Source organism: Centroberyx gerrardi, chromosome 4 (assembly GCF_048128805.1).
Source record: "Centroberyx gerrardi isolate f3 chromosome 4, fCenGer3.hap1.cur.20231027, whole genome shotgun sequence".
NCBI lineage: Eukaryota > Metazoa > Chordata > Actinopteri > Beryciformes > Berycidae > Centroberyx > Centroberyx gerrardi.
In genome coordinates this window covers 12402680-12418901 of record NC_136000.1, presented here as the reverse complement: position 1 = coordinate 12418901, position 16222 = coordinate 12402680, and the positions used below count along the sequence as shown (strand labels likewise).

The 16222-nt window shown below is 41.3% G+C and overlaps 1 protein-coding gene across 2 annotated transcripts in view; it reads right to left on the bottom strand.

The window, feature by feature from the left end:
* Positions 1-708: 708 nt before the first annotated feature.
* The window catches only part of tp53i11b (tumor protein p53 inducible protein 11b), a 41310-nt gene continuing 25796 nt past the window's right edge, over positions 709-16222 (bottom strand). For both annotated transcript variants that reach the window (XM_078282887.1, XM_078282888.1), the window contains 5 exons: positions 7082-7140; positions 6886-6934; positions 6288-6384; positions 4333-4434; positions 709-3604 (listed from right to left, as the gene is read on the bottom strand). In XM_078282887.1, coding sequence (XP_078139013.1) covers positions 3471-3604; positions 4333-4434; positions 6288-6384; positions 6886-6934; positions 7082-7140 — 441 coding nt within the window. In that variant the 3' untranslated portion in view covers positions 709-3470. The remainder of the gene's footprint in view (positions 3605-4332; positions 4435-6287; positions 6385-6885; positions 6935-7081; positions 7141-16222) is intronic.

Below are 16222 nucleotides of genomic sequence, written 5' to 3'. Positions count from 1 at the left end.
GCTGTGCTGTGGAGTGATATGTGGTTTGTTGCATTCATCTATAAGTTTAGCTGAAGGCTCTCTACTTTCAAAGTTACTTAAGGTAGGTTGAGGGCATCCTGTTCTGGGCTGCTCTAGGCTAGGGCTGTCAGCTACCACGTGTATGAGTGTTTGCATGCATGTGTTCACCGGTGTATGCCTGGGCCTAAGAGTGAAAATCTCAAAATACTCATAGAGAGGACTACAGTGGATTGATATATGTTTGGATCTAGTGGAGAGCTCTTCTCATCCTTATGCTTATTATGTTATCATTGTGTGAACATTTTTGGTTTCATGTTAGAAGCATTAGATGAATACATTATTACCCTAGTGGAAATTTGAGGTTGATACAACTTACAACAGAACTCATGACTGTACTTTAAAACATCTTTTCCAGGTGAAATTATGAAGGGGACAGCAGCTTATTGTCCAGAATTACGAATTCATCACCCCTTGTCATTAATTGAAAATGCATGTTGTGCATCTTGCATGTGTAGTGTGTGTGCCTCTGTGTGTTACGCTTGATAAACCCCTTTGATAAACCTCATATGAAGTATCCTTACATTGCCATTACACTTGGCATGATTTCAGGCATGTGCTGCAGTTTCTGGCATGGCGCTGTTGGCAGGAAGAGCGTATATTTCTAGCAGAAAGCACAACAAATAAATAATTCATTGCATCACTTTTGGAGTCTCCAAAATAAACAATAGTATTCTTTATTTCAAACTAAATGATGGAAATCCATAACAATTCCTTTTTGAGGTACAATATAGCACATATATACATAAAAACACTTTGATGCTACAGCTTGAAACAAATTGACCTGGTATGTTATTCACAACAGTACAATATAGGTTGGATCCTAATGAGAGGGAATGAATAGCTTAACCTACCATTCCTCTAATTTTTTAACGAGACATGACTTACTAGTGTAATATCGTACTAATTTGGTCAACTCCTAGTATTACTCCTTTTCATCAATGCTAAACCAGAAATGTGCAAAAGATCAAAGTACGGCAGAGAACTGGGAGGATGCTAGAGTCATTTCTTTGCCTCCCTTCTTCTGCCTGTCCCCCATAGCAGAACTGCCCATCTCTCCTAAAATAACCTGCTCCTCAGTCCTTTGAACATTTCACGAGGCTGATGATTTGAGGCCTCACGTATCGACGGAAATGGAATGATATTTTTCTTGAACTCCATAATTACCATGCTGCTGAGGGCAGAGCAGTAGGTTGGGGCACACAATGTCAGTCAGGAAAGCTGCGTCTAATTAAACACTGCAAAAAGGATAATTACTACTTTACCGGAGCATGGGAGACCTCACCCATGTTTCGCATTCCCTATCTGCATTGAACGCTCACCCGGGCAACAGGCACATGTGCCTTCAGCGCTGGACTAACTGAACCACAAACCCACAACTACTCTGAGCACAGGACTACTCCCTTCTAGGGCAGGACTCAACATGGTCATTTGCAACAATATGGACCACCTTTGTAGGAGACCTGTGTTCTCTGTCCAACTCGTAATGACGTTTCAAGTTAAGTAACAACATGAGCGAACTGTCTGTAGAATGCCTTTTTGACTGGCCTTGTACTAAAGGATTTGAGTTGCAGAGAGCAAAGTTGGCAAAATGGCATTTGTTGGCAAGGATCTAAAACACGGAGCTGGAACGTCAGGTACCTGAGAACGTGTCCGGGCATTGGGAGGTAGAGAGAACGTATTAATACAGAGGAAAGGACTGGTGCCGACAGTGGATGAACACTGTCACTGTCAGGTTTTGGGTAAAGTCTGTTTTTAACCACATATACTTTCACTCTGTGATACACAAATAACTTTTTCCTTTTTAAGCTCAGCTATGTCTGCTTCCATTTTTGGCTAAAACATCCATTCACCACCGTTACATTTAGATGTTTATCAACATTGCATACTAATTACAGTGTTGTGAGGGGGTTTGCTACTAAGTTCTCTATATTTCGGTTTACAGCAGATTATATTGCATGCAGAATGTGATGTCAAAACACAAATGTCACTTCAATAAGTACAAATAAGAGACTCCAGACACAATCAATTAATAAAAGAATTTCCAAGAGAAAGATTAACCTTTGAAAACCATTTAACTAATAATAAACAAGTTCCCTGTTCTGTTCACGAGAACACCGAATGGTGGTAAATACTTTTATTTACATATGTACAAGAAATAGGATGCAGTGTTAATGACTGTTCTTTTAAGTAGTTTTAAGGCAAGACTAAGGATATGTTGTATGTAAAAAACTGTGCTACATCACTAATGAGGAACCAGCTTAAGTTCACACTCACATGCTCGGCTTTTGTGACATTAGCTTACAGTTAAGGTCAGAATTAACAACTTTCTGTAAGATCACGCAGGCAACAGTCTCGCCTGCCAGTGCACACACAGCTTCATATAAGGAGAGAGCAATTTGCCTCTTTTGTATGAGTCGGTGCACACACCTATCTATCAAAATTACATATAATCATCTCTTCAGTGTAAATAATCTGTACAAAATAATTCTTATTCACTTTGGTAGAACCTCTTGACTGATACTCCGAGAATATAAAAGTCAGTTGTCCCTGAAAAAGGTTTAGATTCTGTGCTGCTTACTGGGTAGTTTAGATCTGAATTTGATTGATGCGGGTGGTTGAGAATAAAAACTGACCTTCAGGAGTTCCCTCAGTGTGCTGACTAAGGAAGCTGTCAGCAGTATAAGACAAAATATTGTCACTCATCCACATTTTAGCTTATCTGATCGCACCTGAATCCTCCTCCCTCTTGTCTAAATTTCAGATACACCAAGCATGGTCGATGCTTTTCCATTCAGTGTGTTCACTGCAGCGCTGGAAGAGAAGCATGCGAGAGCACAGATATTCAGGCTTCACTTTAGCACACATAGTATGAATTAACATCAACAGCGTCAAAGAGGAAACTATTTAAAGCACAAACTCTTGGTCCTTGAGTGTGATGTAAGAAGCCGTGTTAAGATGGAACTTTTTATCAGACAGATCACACTAAATACTGAATCTGGAAAAAAATACTCCTGTAGCTGTACATGAACAACACAGTCTAGTGTTTCAAATTACTCTGTACATATCGAATCACATGACTAGGAGCTACAAGGACACACTGTACTACAGACTGCTATCCCCTTCTTTACAATAACAGCACTCAGAACTGCACATAGAAGTAGTGTGTCTCGAGAGGGGCTTGATCTCACAGCCCACCGAAAAAGTAATTTCACTACGAGGTCATTTCTCATTCTTGTAGAGTCTGGGTTGTGAGACTGTGCCCATCTGTTGAATACATGGAAGGGGGCAGGGTGCACCCAGTGGAAAAGCAATGCTCCAAGCCCCCATAAAACAAGATTCCAAACCTTCTGACCCCACACTTTGCGACCTGTGCTCAACTGTCCCCTCCCTGGCAATAGCATGCAGGCAGCTCAGATCTTCTTCGGCCTGCGGCCCAGGTGGTAGTAGTAGACCAGGGTGACGACCAGGAAGAGCACTCGACTCAGGAGCAGCAGGACGGCAGCGTTCGGCATGGTGCCGATCTCCACCAGGGTGATGGATGTCACTGAAACCACAGAGCAACACATATTACAATTCACTGTCTCTGTAAATGGTAAAATGTCCAGGGTTTTCCTTCAGTTATTAACCTTTGGAGAATGGTTTAAAATACAGGGTTCCCACACCTTTTCACTGATGTAATTCCAAAACGTTTCCATGACTCCTTTTCAAATTTCCATGACCAAATTTTAATGAGACTGAACTAAAAAGAAACAATCAGCCACACTAACTTTAAGCATTAGCTTGCTTTTCCACATTAAAAATCATATTATTTTAACTCAACAATATTTTCCTCCAACAGGGAGGTCTAGACTGTTTCGGAGCCAGCCACAGTATTCAAGAAAAACAATCACTAAGTTTTATAGTTTTTATAGTTTTATAGTTTGTCATAACTTCTCCAGGCCCTGAAAAAAACAATTTTAAAATGTCATGACTTTTCCAGGTTTTCCAGGAGTGTGCAAACCCAAATATAATGCAGGGCTGTGGTTCCACATACTGACCACAAGATGGCAGTATTAACACATGAATTAGTAACATTCTCTGGTTAGAGACTGGGAAGGATCGGATATAACTGGAGTATATAAATCAACACAAAGGAAATATAAATTGTCTCCATTGTTTAGTGCCATCTCTCTGATTGTTTAAGGTAAAAACAGGGATCTCTGAAGCTCCGATTGTAATAGGGATAGAGGGGCAACCGAGCCTAGAACTGGTAGAGAATCAAGATTTAGTCACCTAGAAACTGGACAGCAAAGTAGCAGGCTTCACTGAGCAGAGTCCACTGGATGATGACCTTCTCGGCTGTGTAGAGACCATTCCACATGATGAGGGCCAGGCCTGGAAACCGTCGGGGTTGAGGGAAATGAAAGGTTCAGGGGCATGGGAAGGAAAATAGAGAGAAAAAGATGAAGCTCAGGAAAGAAGACTCCTACATGCCCAAGAACATTTCCCTCATCAGAACCAATGTGAGAGCAATTATTCTCGTAGCTGCACTCACACTGTGATCTGTGTGCTGCCATGTACACAGTAATAATTGGAATATTGATTTTGTTAATTGCTCTGAGTCATTGATTCTGATAAGAGGTTGTGCTCAATGATTTTTTTCCCCCATCATCCTTCTAGGTTGATTTTCCTGTGTTTTGCTCCCACCCACACACACATAACCTATCTAGGCTATGGGAACGGGTGGGGGTGGGCTGAAGGGTGGGAGGGCTGAGGGACTGTATCCTCTCCCTGCCAGGTTCCATCTGTGTGGGAGATGAGACCCCATCCTCCTCCCTCTTTACCTTTTCCTGTCTTGTAAGACATCACCCTATCCTCTTGCTAATCCCCATAGTCCTGCTGACATTTACAATAAAGGGGCCCATCTCTTGTCAGCCACACGAGATTGGAAGCTGGTTTTGCTAGATTCATGCGCCTTACTCCACAGTGCCATGCTATTAAGGGTTTATCTCTCCTTTGGCATTACAGTATTCCCTGTATCATACAGGGGGCCGTAAAGATTTGTTCAGATTTATAAGGATTTTATGCATATTATGTATTAGAATGTGTGGGTTCGCCTCAGTTCTTCCCAAAAACCTCTGGTGAAGCCAGAGGAGAAAAAGGCATGACATGTGCATGACATATTTTGTGCTAACAATGGGGCCGCCCCCTTTCCTCCTCCAGACCCCCTCTACATGCCAGGCCTATGTAAATTTAGCAACGTGGAGGGAGGCGCTGACAGTAACAGTTCTGTTGTGCTCTAACTATGCTGAAAGTGAGAACCTGGCAAACTTTCCTGAATGCATGATGGGCCTTTGCACTCTCCCTTTTTTCTTTCCCTAGCCAACACTTATTTTCCCATCAGCGAGGAACCTGAGTGCTGCCTGCCTCGCTGTACACAGTCACCTCGTCCCTCTTCACAGGCCCATCACAAACCCCGTAACTACTGACTGATTGACTGACTCACTGACTTGCCTGACTGCCTTGTCTCAGACTAAGGCCATTAAAATAATCACTTACATCTCCAATATAATTTCTCCGTGAGAGGGAGCAGAGCACTGGGGCAATAATTACCGAGTTCATTTATGAGCATCTATTGTCTGCTGCCGATGGCATGGCAGTGGAGAGGAAAAAAGCTCAGTTTAATGTGTGATTAAGTGAGTTAGCAGCGAAATTTTAATGTAGAGTAATATATTGCCTCCTCTCAGAGTTCCAGGCCAACCCACACACACTGGTCTGCCATCCCCCACTGCGTTCCCATAGGACTTAGAAGTGATATACAGTATGGGGGCACAGCAACAGTGGCTACTGGAATTACTGCTGTCAAACACTCTGGAGGATTGGTCTCTGTGCCCCTGTGGTGCTCTCATACTGAACTCTAGATACGTAAAACTGATTCAGATTGAATTGAATTCTTTATGGAGCCTTCAGGCGTACAGCTAGAGCAAAGAGACAGCTTTCTGTACATTTTCTGAGTACTTATGTGCGAATTATAACGAATACATTTGATTGCATGACTGGGAGAGAGCGTGTGCAGTACCAGAGCATATATTTTTAGCATGCATATAAATAAATACTGTATATTGCAAGTGTGTATGTCAGCAGAGACAGAGTAGCTGTACTGCAGCTTTGCATGAGGGAGCATGAATTGCGGCATGCATTTATGTGCCTGTCTTTGTTGTTATGCGTCTTAGCGCTGGAAGACTCACTGAGCAGTGCTCCTCCATAAAGGCGGATGGAGATGCTCGTTGTGGAGAGCTCCTCCTCAAAAACGACCTCATAGAGCTGGTTGGGAAACACCAGGGCCTGTGTAGGAAGACAAAAGCACAACACAACTCTGTCATATCAGCACAGCGGCATTCTGTTCTCCCCAAATGCCCAGAAAACTGTTGTTGTGCCTCCAAAATACAGCAGCATTGACGGAGGACAACGTCTTCCTGTTTGCCAGTTGGCATGGCTGTGTGTGCCGCTCTACACTGAGGATATTGAGCCTCAAGGTGGTCAGGCAGACAAAGACTGAGCTGTTCCTCCAGATGTCCTTCACTGATAAGTTAGAAAGAGTCTATAGTGACACAGTGCTTGGCCTACATAACATAATTTCCATATATAGAGAGGATGCCCTTTCCTGAACTTCCTAAAAGGAGTGCTTTTTGTCCTTCATAATTGTACCAAATCTTATACGGACAGTGATTTTGTAAAATGGATGAAAGACTTTTGTGATGAAAAATTCATAGAGGCCACTAAGGTTTGGATCATGAATGTGAAACTAATTCGTTTTGGTGTGTCGATAACTTAAGTAACACTTACCATCAGGGCCATAACTGTGAAAGCCACCGCTGAGATGAGGATCCATACCCTAGAGAGAGAGAGAGAAAACCAATGCTGATGTTCAGAAGTTTAGAAGATGTATAATTCCACTGGAGGTGATAGACAGACGACCTGATGGTCTCTGCTGTGAGCTGTTCTAACTGATATTGAGTGATTGAGCAGCCTGAAATCTTACCTCAGCCCGATAGGCTCACGCACTGAAAACTTGATCTCATTTCCCAGCATCTGACTGATCTGTGAGTGAAAGAGGCAAAGAGAAGAAAGAGAGGGGCAGAGAGAGAATGGGTTATGAGAAATAAAGAGACATTTAATAAAGATCATGTCATTTTCACAGATATTCGTATTTATTTATGACAACCTTTGACTAAACGCCACCTCAATAGACAAACAACACATCACCAAGCGTAAAGCACCCTCCATGGAGGTGTATCTAATGTTTATGACACATCTGTAGCAAGCTATTGGAATGAAAGGCATTAAACATAGCAATAGAGAGAAAGAAAGGGAGGGAGAGTGGCAGAGAAACAGAGTCATTAAAATGTTAATTAGAGACTGTAAATGTGCGCATCTTAATCACCTCCTCTCATTAAGAGGACATGTTAATAACAAGGTCTTCCAGTGTCTTCTGAATTAATAACTACCTACCAACTACTTGGCAGAAAAAAAAAATCTTATTTACCACAAATTAGCTTAATCCTTGCAACACCCACACCAAGTAATACTCAATGTGTCATCCTGAAAGCCTGAAGTAGTTAGAGGGAGAATCTTGACAATTTTAACAATTTGAAAGCCTAGTGTGTCATACAGTGTCATAGTGTCGTTGTTCACTCTAGCTGAGTGCAATAACAGAGTACAGTTACTATTTCATGACATTTTCATAACCACTGTCACACAACAAAAAATCATCATACACCAATATTGACACACATACCAAAGCATTTTCCCTGGTAACATCTGTTGGGCTCAGCATCACTTATCACAGATGATTGAGCAATGGAATGCAAACGACTGGCCACCGGATTTTCTAAAACTGTTCCATGGTGCAGTGACATATTCACATGATCCTCTCACAAACATATAAATATAGCTCTGTTTACAGACCACCCAAACCCACCCTGTGGCTCCACTTCCTTGCTGTGTGATCTTACCAGCGGGGCAGAGATTCATCTAAGACTCTAGTGGTTGGCATGCCTGCAGTGATGCCAGGTCTACATGGCCATGACACAGTGGGAGAGCAAATAAAGCAAGGCCTCTGTACATGGCCAAAGTTAGAGGGCAAAAGCATTTTGGCCTTTTGAACATTTCCGACTCAAAAGCGGGAGGATATGCTTTCATTATAAATTAAACAAGGTTTTCTTCTCCTGTTCCAATCCAATCACATGGGTGATGTAGTTGAATACATGCTACTGTTGCCAGTAGATTCCCTTCAGCCTTGTTCAGTGCAATATCAGCCACTCTGTGCCAACTGGTTATTGAGTTCTGAGCCCGCTATAAATGTAACAGTGAGATCAAACAATCTTGTGCCATAATGAAAATAGATTAAAGTACAAGATTTACAAAAGGTAATCTGTTGTTTTGAGCGTGAAGAGTAGTGTAGTCAGTGTGCTTTTGAGAATGATGGGTCCTTTAAACTTTGATGCTCCCCATAGCTAAGAAGTTCCAAGTGCACAAGGTGATAGCTCGGGAGTTATCTAAAATGGAAAGAGAGAATGTACACTGAATGTATGCATCTTCCTGATATTGAGTTGCAGCCCCTTTTGAACAATCCAATCCAATCTCAATTGTCTCAACTGGCTTCTCTTCATCTTCATTGCCTCCTTTGTGACTTAATATGGCAAATCAATAAGCGATAATAGCTTTTTATCTGGATGCAACTCATCAGTGTACTTCATGAAGAGTTAGTGTCCCTAATATTTTGCACATTCAGTGTATATTTCAGTTATGGGAGAAAAAAGACAAAGAATGAGGAAGGCAACATCAGAACCACTGATGTTGCCTTCTTGGTTGCATGCGAGGGATCTAACTTCAGACCCCTTGGTAAAATTTCAGATTCTGGCTTGGGGACAAACAGGACACATGGGGCAAGGAGGAAAACAAATAAACTGCCCCGGAGAAACCACACATAGGGCAAGTGGAATAAACAAGCCCAGTTTTCTGCATGAACAGATAGTAACGCACAGAGCTGTGAGGTTGAACTCCTTCATGCCAAGCCTTCAGTTCTCATCAACCCCATAACATCAACAATCTCTCTTCATCATTAAACACCTCCTCCCTCAAGAACGCTTCTTGTGTTGCAGACCCGGAATCACTGAAACTAAGACATTGAAGCATGAAAACCACTAAGGCAGGGAGACAGATTCATTTTCTGGCTGGCAGTGTTTGGAGGGAAGTCACTATCAATTTCAAAGTAGTTTCCTGCATGAGGAGCCCGTGAAATGTCACAGTGAATGAAATGGAATGATTCACATGATAGACTAGAACGATTAAGACAGCGGTTTTGCCTTTTACCATTTTCCACCATGTAAATACTATTAAGCACAACATTTGGAACCTTTTCAATAACAATGACATTCCAGATTTCAGATCATGTCATGACAACAATCCTCATGGATTAAACAGAGGTTAAAGTCTGAGTTATTATAAATTCTGACTATAATGATGGGACCCAGTAACACTTAAAAAGGCAAAACGACTGGCTCTTTGCCATTATTCATTTTTTGTTTATGCTATAAGTGTCTCTTATAGCATAAACAGAGCGGCTGGAAAGGAAAGCGTGCATTAGGGCTTTTCATTTGTCATTTGTCACAAGATATCCTCAAACAATCTCACAATTATTTAAGTCTTGGCTGTAAACAGTCAGACTCTGAATAATCGTAACTTATTGTACCTCCAATTACCTCAGGGACATATTGATTCCCAGAGGGCCGAAAGGTCTCATTTGCTCCCTTTCATAGTTCTTTACGAAATATAGTCTACCAGACTCAAGGCAGGGGGTATCATAAAAGATAGGTCAAGACACACTGACTTTTTCCAGCACTAATGAAAGTGACTGGGCTGGACTTGGCCCATGTGCTGTGAGCGGTCGAGGCTGTGAGAGCACCAGGTGGCCAGACTCTCCTGCTGGGTTGGACTGGCATGATTGCTCCTTTCTCTCCAGGAGGCAGCAAGGGCTGTAGCCCTAAACTCCAAGCCTGTTACCACACTGGACTATACATTTACACATGAATATGTGAAGGTGCTGATGCACATGTATGCGCTTGCACATTGCAGCAGCATACACACACACACACACCAATGGACAAGAAGCACATTTAGCACAAGTAGCTTTGTAGCACTCATTTTACAATGTCAAGAAATGGAGGAGGGAAAGATATGGAAAAAACTGCAGTCTTGTTTCAGACCTCTGAATATTTAACTGATGTTTTTTGAGATTCTTAAACATTTCCTCTTGCCCATGGCTGCTGCTAGCTTTGATCTCACAGCAGAACCCTTCAGAAAAGACTCCCTTTGGCCTGAACTCCTAAAAGCTTTAAGATTGAGTGTTACAGACTAGCCCCATTAAATTCCCTGCTAGCACTGGGGCTGATGTGCTTGTACATGAATCTGTCTTGGTTTGTGCATGTCCTGTCTGTGCCAGTTGCGATCATGTGACCAGGTGAATCAGCCTTCCAATGCCATGGTTTCAGGGGTCTGTTTTTGACAGGAACACATAAACATTCATGACTGGCATGAGAAAGCCAAGCCTTAACTGATGGCACAGGGCTGGCTTGGGGAGGAATGGAGGGGAGGGGAGTTGGGAGAGAGGGAGAAACAGGAAAAGGAAGAAATACACAATGCTGTTTGTGGAAAGCTGCTCAATCACAGCTGTTACTGCCTTGCTTTGCCATCAATCACTCAGTCAGCCACGCTCAGCAAACAAAAGGCAACTTTCAGACAGATAGTGTAAATAATGTCCAGGAGAAATATACTCCATTTTCCACAGACCTCAAATTGTTTTCAGCATTTGACTATTTTTCCCATCTACTGGTTGTTATCAGTTGGTGCAGTCAGATTAAATAGATAGTGATCACAATTTCATTGTATATGTCTCCTTGTCTAAACTGGTATGTAATCCTCAGGGAGACAAAACAGCATGGCATCTTATTTCTGAAGGTATGATCACATGCTGTCAGGTGTTGCTTGTTGCTGCATGACCTTCACCAGCGGGTTAGTTAGTGAGGGTGGCACAAGAGGCAAGAGTGGCAATATCCCTGGTACAGTTCCACTCACATAACACCAGGGCAAACACAAAACCTATTCTCTCTCTCACTAAAGTAACAGAAACAGGAACAGTCTTCTTGTCTCTAAGCAGTGAGAGCGGCAGGAAGACAGACAGTCAGCAGGCTGGAAGAGCACTTCCCTCCTTTGTTTACAGCGACCACAGGGATCAAGTCAACCGTTTCCCCTCCAAACCAACTCCTGCTATGCAGCTAACCTTATTGTGAGATCCCATGGGCCTTTTCACCACAAACACTTGTGGCAAGGATAACTTAAACAACTCAAGAATAACAACACATTGTAGGAGAACAAAAGAACAAGAGCAACAATTTAATGTAATTTCTCAAATACGTCAGTATCACAATTAAATAGGGAAACACGCTCTGTTCATATCAGCACGTACAATAGATTCATAGATTACCTTGTGCTACCTTTCGTGGACCTGTAATGGATCACTACGCAATCATTTACTATTTATAGTCGGTATCTAACCTCAAGTATCTCCCGGCTAAAGACAGGATATATATACAGTATATATATCATGCACAGTAGGCCTATATGTATCTCTCGTGTCTCCATCAGTAAGCTCTAACGTCAAGGGGACTAAATGCAGGGATCTGAGCAGCAGATGTCTGGGTTGGCCATCTTGCAAAAACCTTGAGAGAGAAAACAAACACTCAGGAGGGCTGAGGAAAGGGGGCTGACTTCTCATCACGAGCAAGCAGCCGCCACCGTATGCCTGCTCCCTTCTGTTCTGTTGCCTTCTCCCACTTGCCTGATGAATATTTTAGTTAGAAACAGCCTGCTTTGCCTATGCTCATTCTAATGCAGTCTAATGCATAAAAATAAATATACAAAAATCACTGGAATCTTGTTATTTTATGAGTTCTGTGATAGAGGCCAAGAAATATTTGTCTGTTTGCAACTGTGCGTCTCAGCATGCATGAATGTGACAAGTGTTTTTGTGTCGGCGGGGCAATGAGCGAGCAACTAGCATGGGTACTATTGTATCGGTACACAAAAACCACTGTACACTGTCCATGTGAGTTTGTATCTGCATGTAAGGCAGGGATAGAATATGACAGATGCAAGAAGCGAGGACTCTCCCAGGGGAGCCAGTCATATCCCAGTGGAGCTGCCGGAGCTCATGTGATTATGTGATCTAGATTCACTGAAGCATTGCAACAAATGCACACAATGAGACACCATGAGAGTAATGAGTCAATTAGCCGCCTATTGTGACTTTTAAAAAGGAATCTATAGCTCTTCTCGTGGTTAATGAATGCATCTGTGGTTGAGTTCCATTTTTGCCCATGCATTGTTGCCATTGTATTCATGTGATTGATGACGTTTTCACATAAATACATACATATACACTAAAGTTTAGACACACCTGATGTATGTTTTTCATTATCTTAAAGCCATTTTGATCTAAATGCTTATGCTGAAATGCTTGAAATTTGTTTCGTAGACGAATATAAATAGTGAGAAGTTGGTATTGGTTGGTATTGCTCATCGCACCGGTCCTGCTGCCAAAGACGGGAGCCGCTGCATGATAACCCGGCTGCACAGTTTCGAGGTGAGACGCACCATCCAGCGCCTGGTCGGAGCAATGGGAGGTAAACTGTATTTCCGAGGACAAAGAATCAGCATCTACCCCGATACGACCATCGAGTTGCGGAAACAGCAGGCCGAATTCAATGAGATTAAAGCACTCCTACGTAAAGCTAATCTGAGATACGGCATTGTTCACCCTGCTAAAATGCTGGTCACTTTCAACAACAAAACTTTTTCCTTCACTCGCGCAGCGGAGGCTATGGAATTCTATGAGAAGCAAGTGAGGCCGTCCCTCACTAACTCCAGCTCCGCGACGGAATCAACATCAGCAGGCCAGTAGGCTGTCTGCAAAGAAGTGGACAAGACTGTTTATCTTCCCAGCTTTAAACAAGTTACTTCTAGTTGAATACTGATTTATGGCAGGCGACCAGGTATGAGAAATACCCACAAATGATTAGTCTATGATTAAATATGAGAGACAATTAAGTGACTCTATACAGCTGACCAGTTGGTCGTTAGCTGATTGTACAGTTGATTATATAATATGGGTTCTCACTTTTTCGATGGTTTACAAGGTTGGGTTGGAATGTAAATAGGCCTACTATTACCCTGATTATCACTATTGTCATTATTGTAATTGTTATTATTGGTACTATTATTATTATTATTATTATTATTATTAATAATATATTCCATAATTAATAAGGGTTAGTGTATTCGGTTGAGGGGAGTTAAGAATGGGGAACCGTGTGAAGGGGATTGTTCTAGTCTGTCACAGCTCCGCAAGTGATGTGGAGTAAAAGGAGTCAACAAGATGGGGTAACTAATGATTCTGAATACATAAATTCTGACTTGGATTACCTCAGTATTTTTCCCCGTTCTTGTGTTAGGGTTATGGTAGGAAGGGGGGTGGGGTCAAGGGGGAAGGTTTGGGGTTCAGGGGGATGCAACTGGCTGGAGGAGAGGGAGGGCAGGGGAGGTTGGGTGTTTGCTGGTATTAGGTTGGGTTGTGCTTCATGCATTTATTTATTTATTTTCTTTCCTTCTTTCTTTTTTTTACTATGTTACATACTACTATCTACTCCTTTATATCAAAGTAGTTTAATGGTGGCAGGTTTATCTATTCTTTCTTGGAATGTACAGGGCATTAATGAAGCAAAGAAGCGCTGCAGCTGTTTAGATGTTTTAAATAAAAAAAAGGTAGATATTGCATTACTACAAGAAACTCATTTAATGCAACAAGATGTAACTAAAGTTGAGAACAGTATCTTTAAAGTAGTATCATTCTCATCAGCTAGTAATAAAACAAAGGGAGCAATTATATTATTTCGCTCCAATCTTAAAATTAATATTGTAGGAAAAGGCAGTGATCAGGAGGGAAGGATTGCTTATGTGAAAACCATTATTGAAGGGGTAAAAATTGCTTTTCTTTCAATATATGCACCCAATATATATGACAATTCTTTTTTTTCATCTCTATATCAAATTCTTCATAAAATGAATCAGTTTAAAGTTTTTTTAGGAGGTGATTACAATACAGTTATGGATCCCTTAATGGATAAAACAACTAAGACTAGCAATGTATCCTCAAATACTCTTGCCCTGCGGAATTTAGTTTCGGATTATGCCCTTTCGGATATATGGAGAACGCACAATCCTACTACAAGAGAGTATACATTCTATTCTGGTAGACATTGTTCCTTCTCGAGGATAGACTATATTCTAATTTCTTCTCAATTGGTACATCGAGTTCATAAAGCAGAAATAGTACATATGTCACTGTCTGACCACCATGCTAATTTGTGTGTTTTATTGCTAAGTGCATTTCCTAGTCGTGCAACACGCTGGCGGTTTAATATTGGTCTTCTGCAAAACATTGACTTTGGTAATCAATTTAGAAAAGGGTTAAGGGAATTCTTATCCATTAATAAAGGCTCTGTTTCTGATGCTAGAATCCTGTGGGATGCCACAAAAGGTTTTATACGGAACAATTCAATTGCGTTTGCTTCTGGTCAAAATAGAAAGCAACTTGAGGAGATTAACAACTTGGAACATTGTCATTCTTCATTAATTCGTCAGCAGCACAATAGCTTTTCTGCTGAAAGGGAGAAAGAGCTATCTATGACTAAATTAAAACTAAACTCTCTCCTCAGACAGAGGTCTGAATTTTTAATACATAGAGTTAGGCAATCCCACTATCTTGATGGCAGCAAACCTAGTTTTTTACTGGCCAGTAAACTCCGCAATAACGATCGTCTGTCTGTTATATCTTCAGTACAAGCCGAGGATGGCTCTCTTCTGCATGACCCTCAATTGATTAACCAACAATTTAAAATTTTTTACCAAAAATTATACCTAAGTGAGACAGATGACTCATCCGAACTCATGAATTCTTTTTTTGAAGATTTGAATTTACCTCAGCTCTCAACAGATGAGGCTAACTCCTTAGATACAAAAATAACACAAAATGAATTAATTGAATCACTGAAACAAATGAAAAGAGGCAAATCGCCTGGATTAGATGGCATTCCGCCAGAATTCTATCTTGAGTTCTGGTCGGATCTAGGACCAATTATGCTTGATATGATCGATACATCTCTCCAGAAGGGTTTTTTCAATAGAGACGTCAATACAGCTATCATATCACTTTTATGCAAGGTAGATAAAGACCCTACAGTTTGCACGAGCTATAGACCAGTATCATTATTAAATTCTGATGTGAAATTGTTCGCCAAAACCCTAGCTAATAGATTAGACCCAATAATATCTAAGCTCATTCATCTTGATCAAACAGGTTTTGTTAAAAACAGATTAGCATCAGACAATGTAAGAAGATTACTCCATATTATACATGCTGCACCTAAGATGTCTTCTCTGCCTGCGATATTATCGATTGACGCGGAAAAGGCGTTTGATCGTCTTGAGTGGAGTTTTCTGTGGTTTACATTGGAACATATGGGTTTTGGTGGACAATTTATACATATGTTAAAAGTGCTGTATAGTAACCCCTCAGCTATAGTGTTGACTGGAAACCATTGCTCCTCTCCGTTTCCTGTAGGCAGAGGGTCACGTCAAGGCTGCCCCCTCTCCCCGCTCTTATTCGCCATATCATTGGAACCCCTGGCTCAAAAAATTCGCCAATCTCAAAATGTAGGTCCTATAGTCGTGGGGAATACACGCCATGTTATCTCATTATATGCGGATGATATTTTATTATATTTCAATAATGTAGTACATGATTTGCCATATAGTAATGGAATATTTTCATTGTTTAGTAGGTTTTCAGGCTACAAAGTAAATCTGAACAAATCCGCACTTTTACTTTTGAATAATGCTTTAGGTTATTCAGGTTTGCATACAGAAATACCAATAGTTTCTCAATTCAAGTATCTTGGTATAGATATTTTCCCTACTCTTGATAAAATTGTCAGCAAGAATTACAATCGTTTACACGACTCTATCGCAAAGGATCTGGAGAGATGGTTCAAGCATAAATCATTAT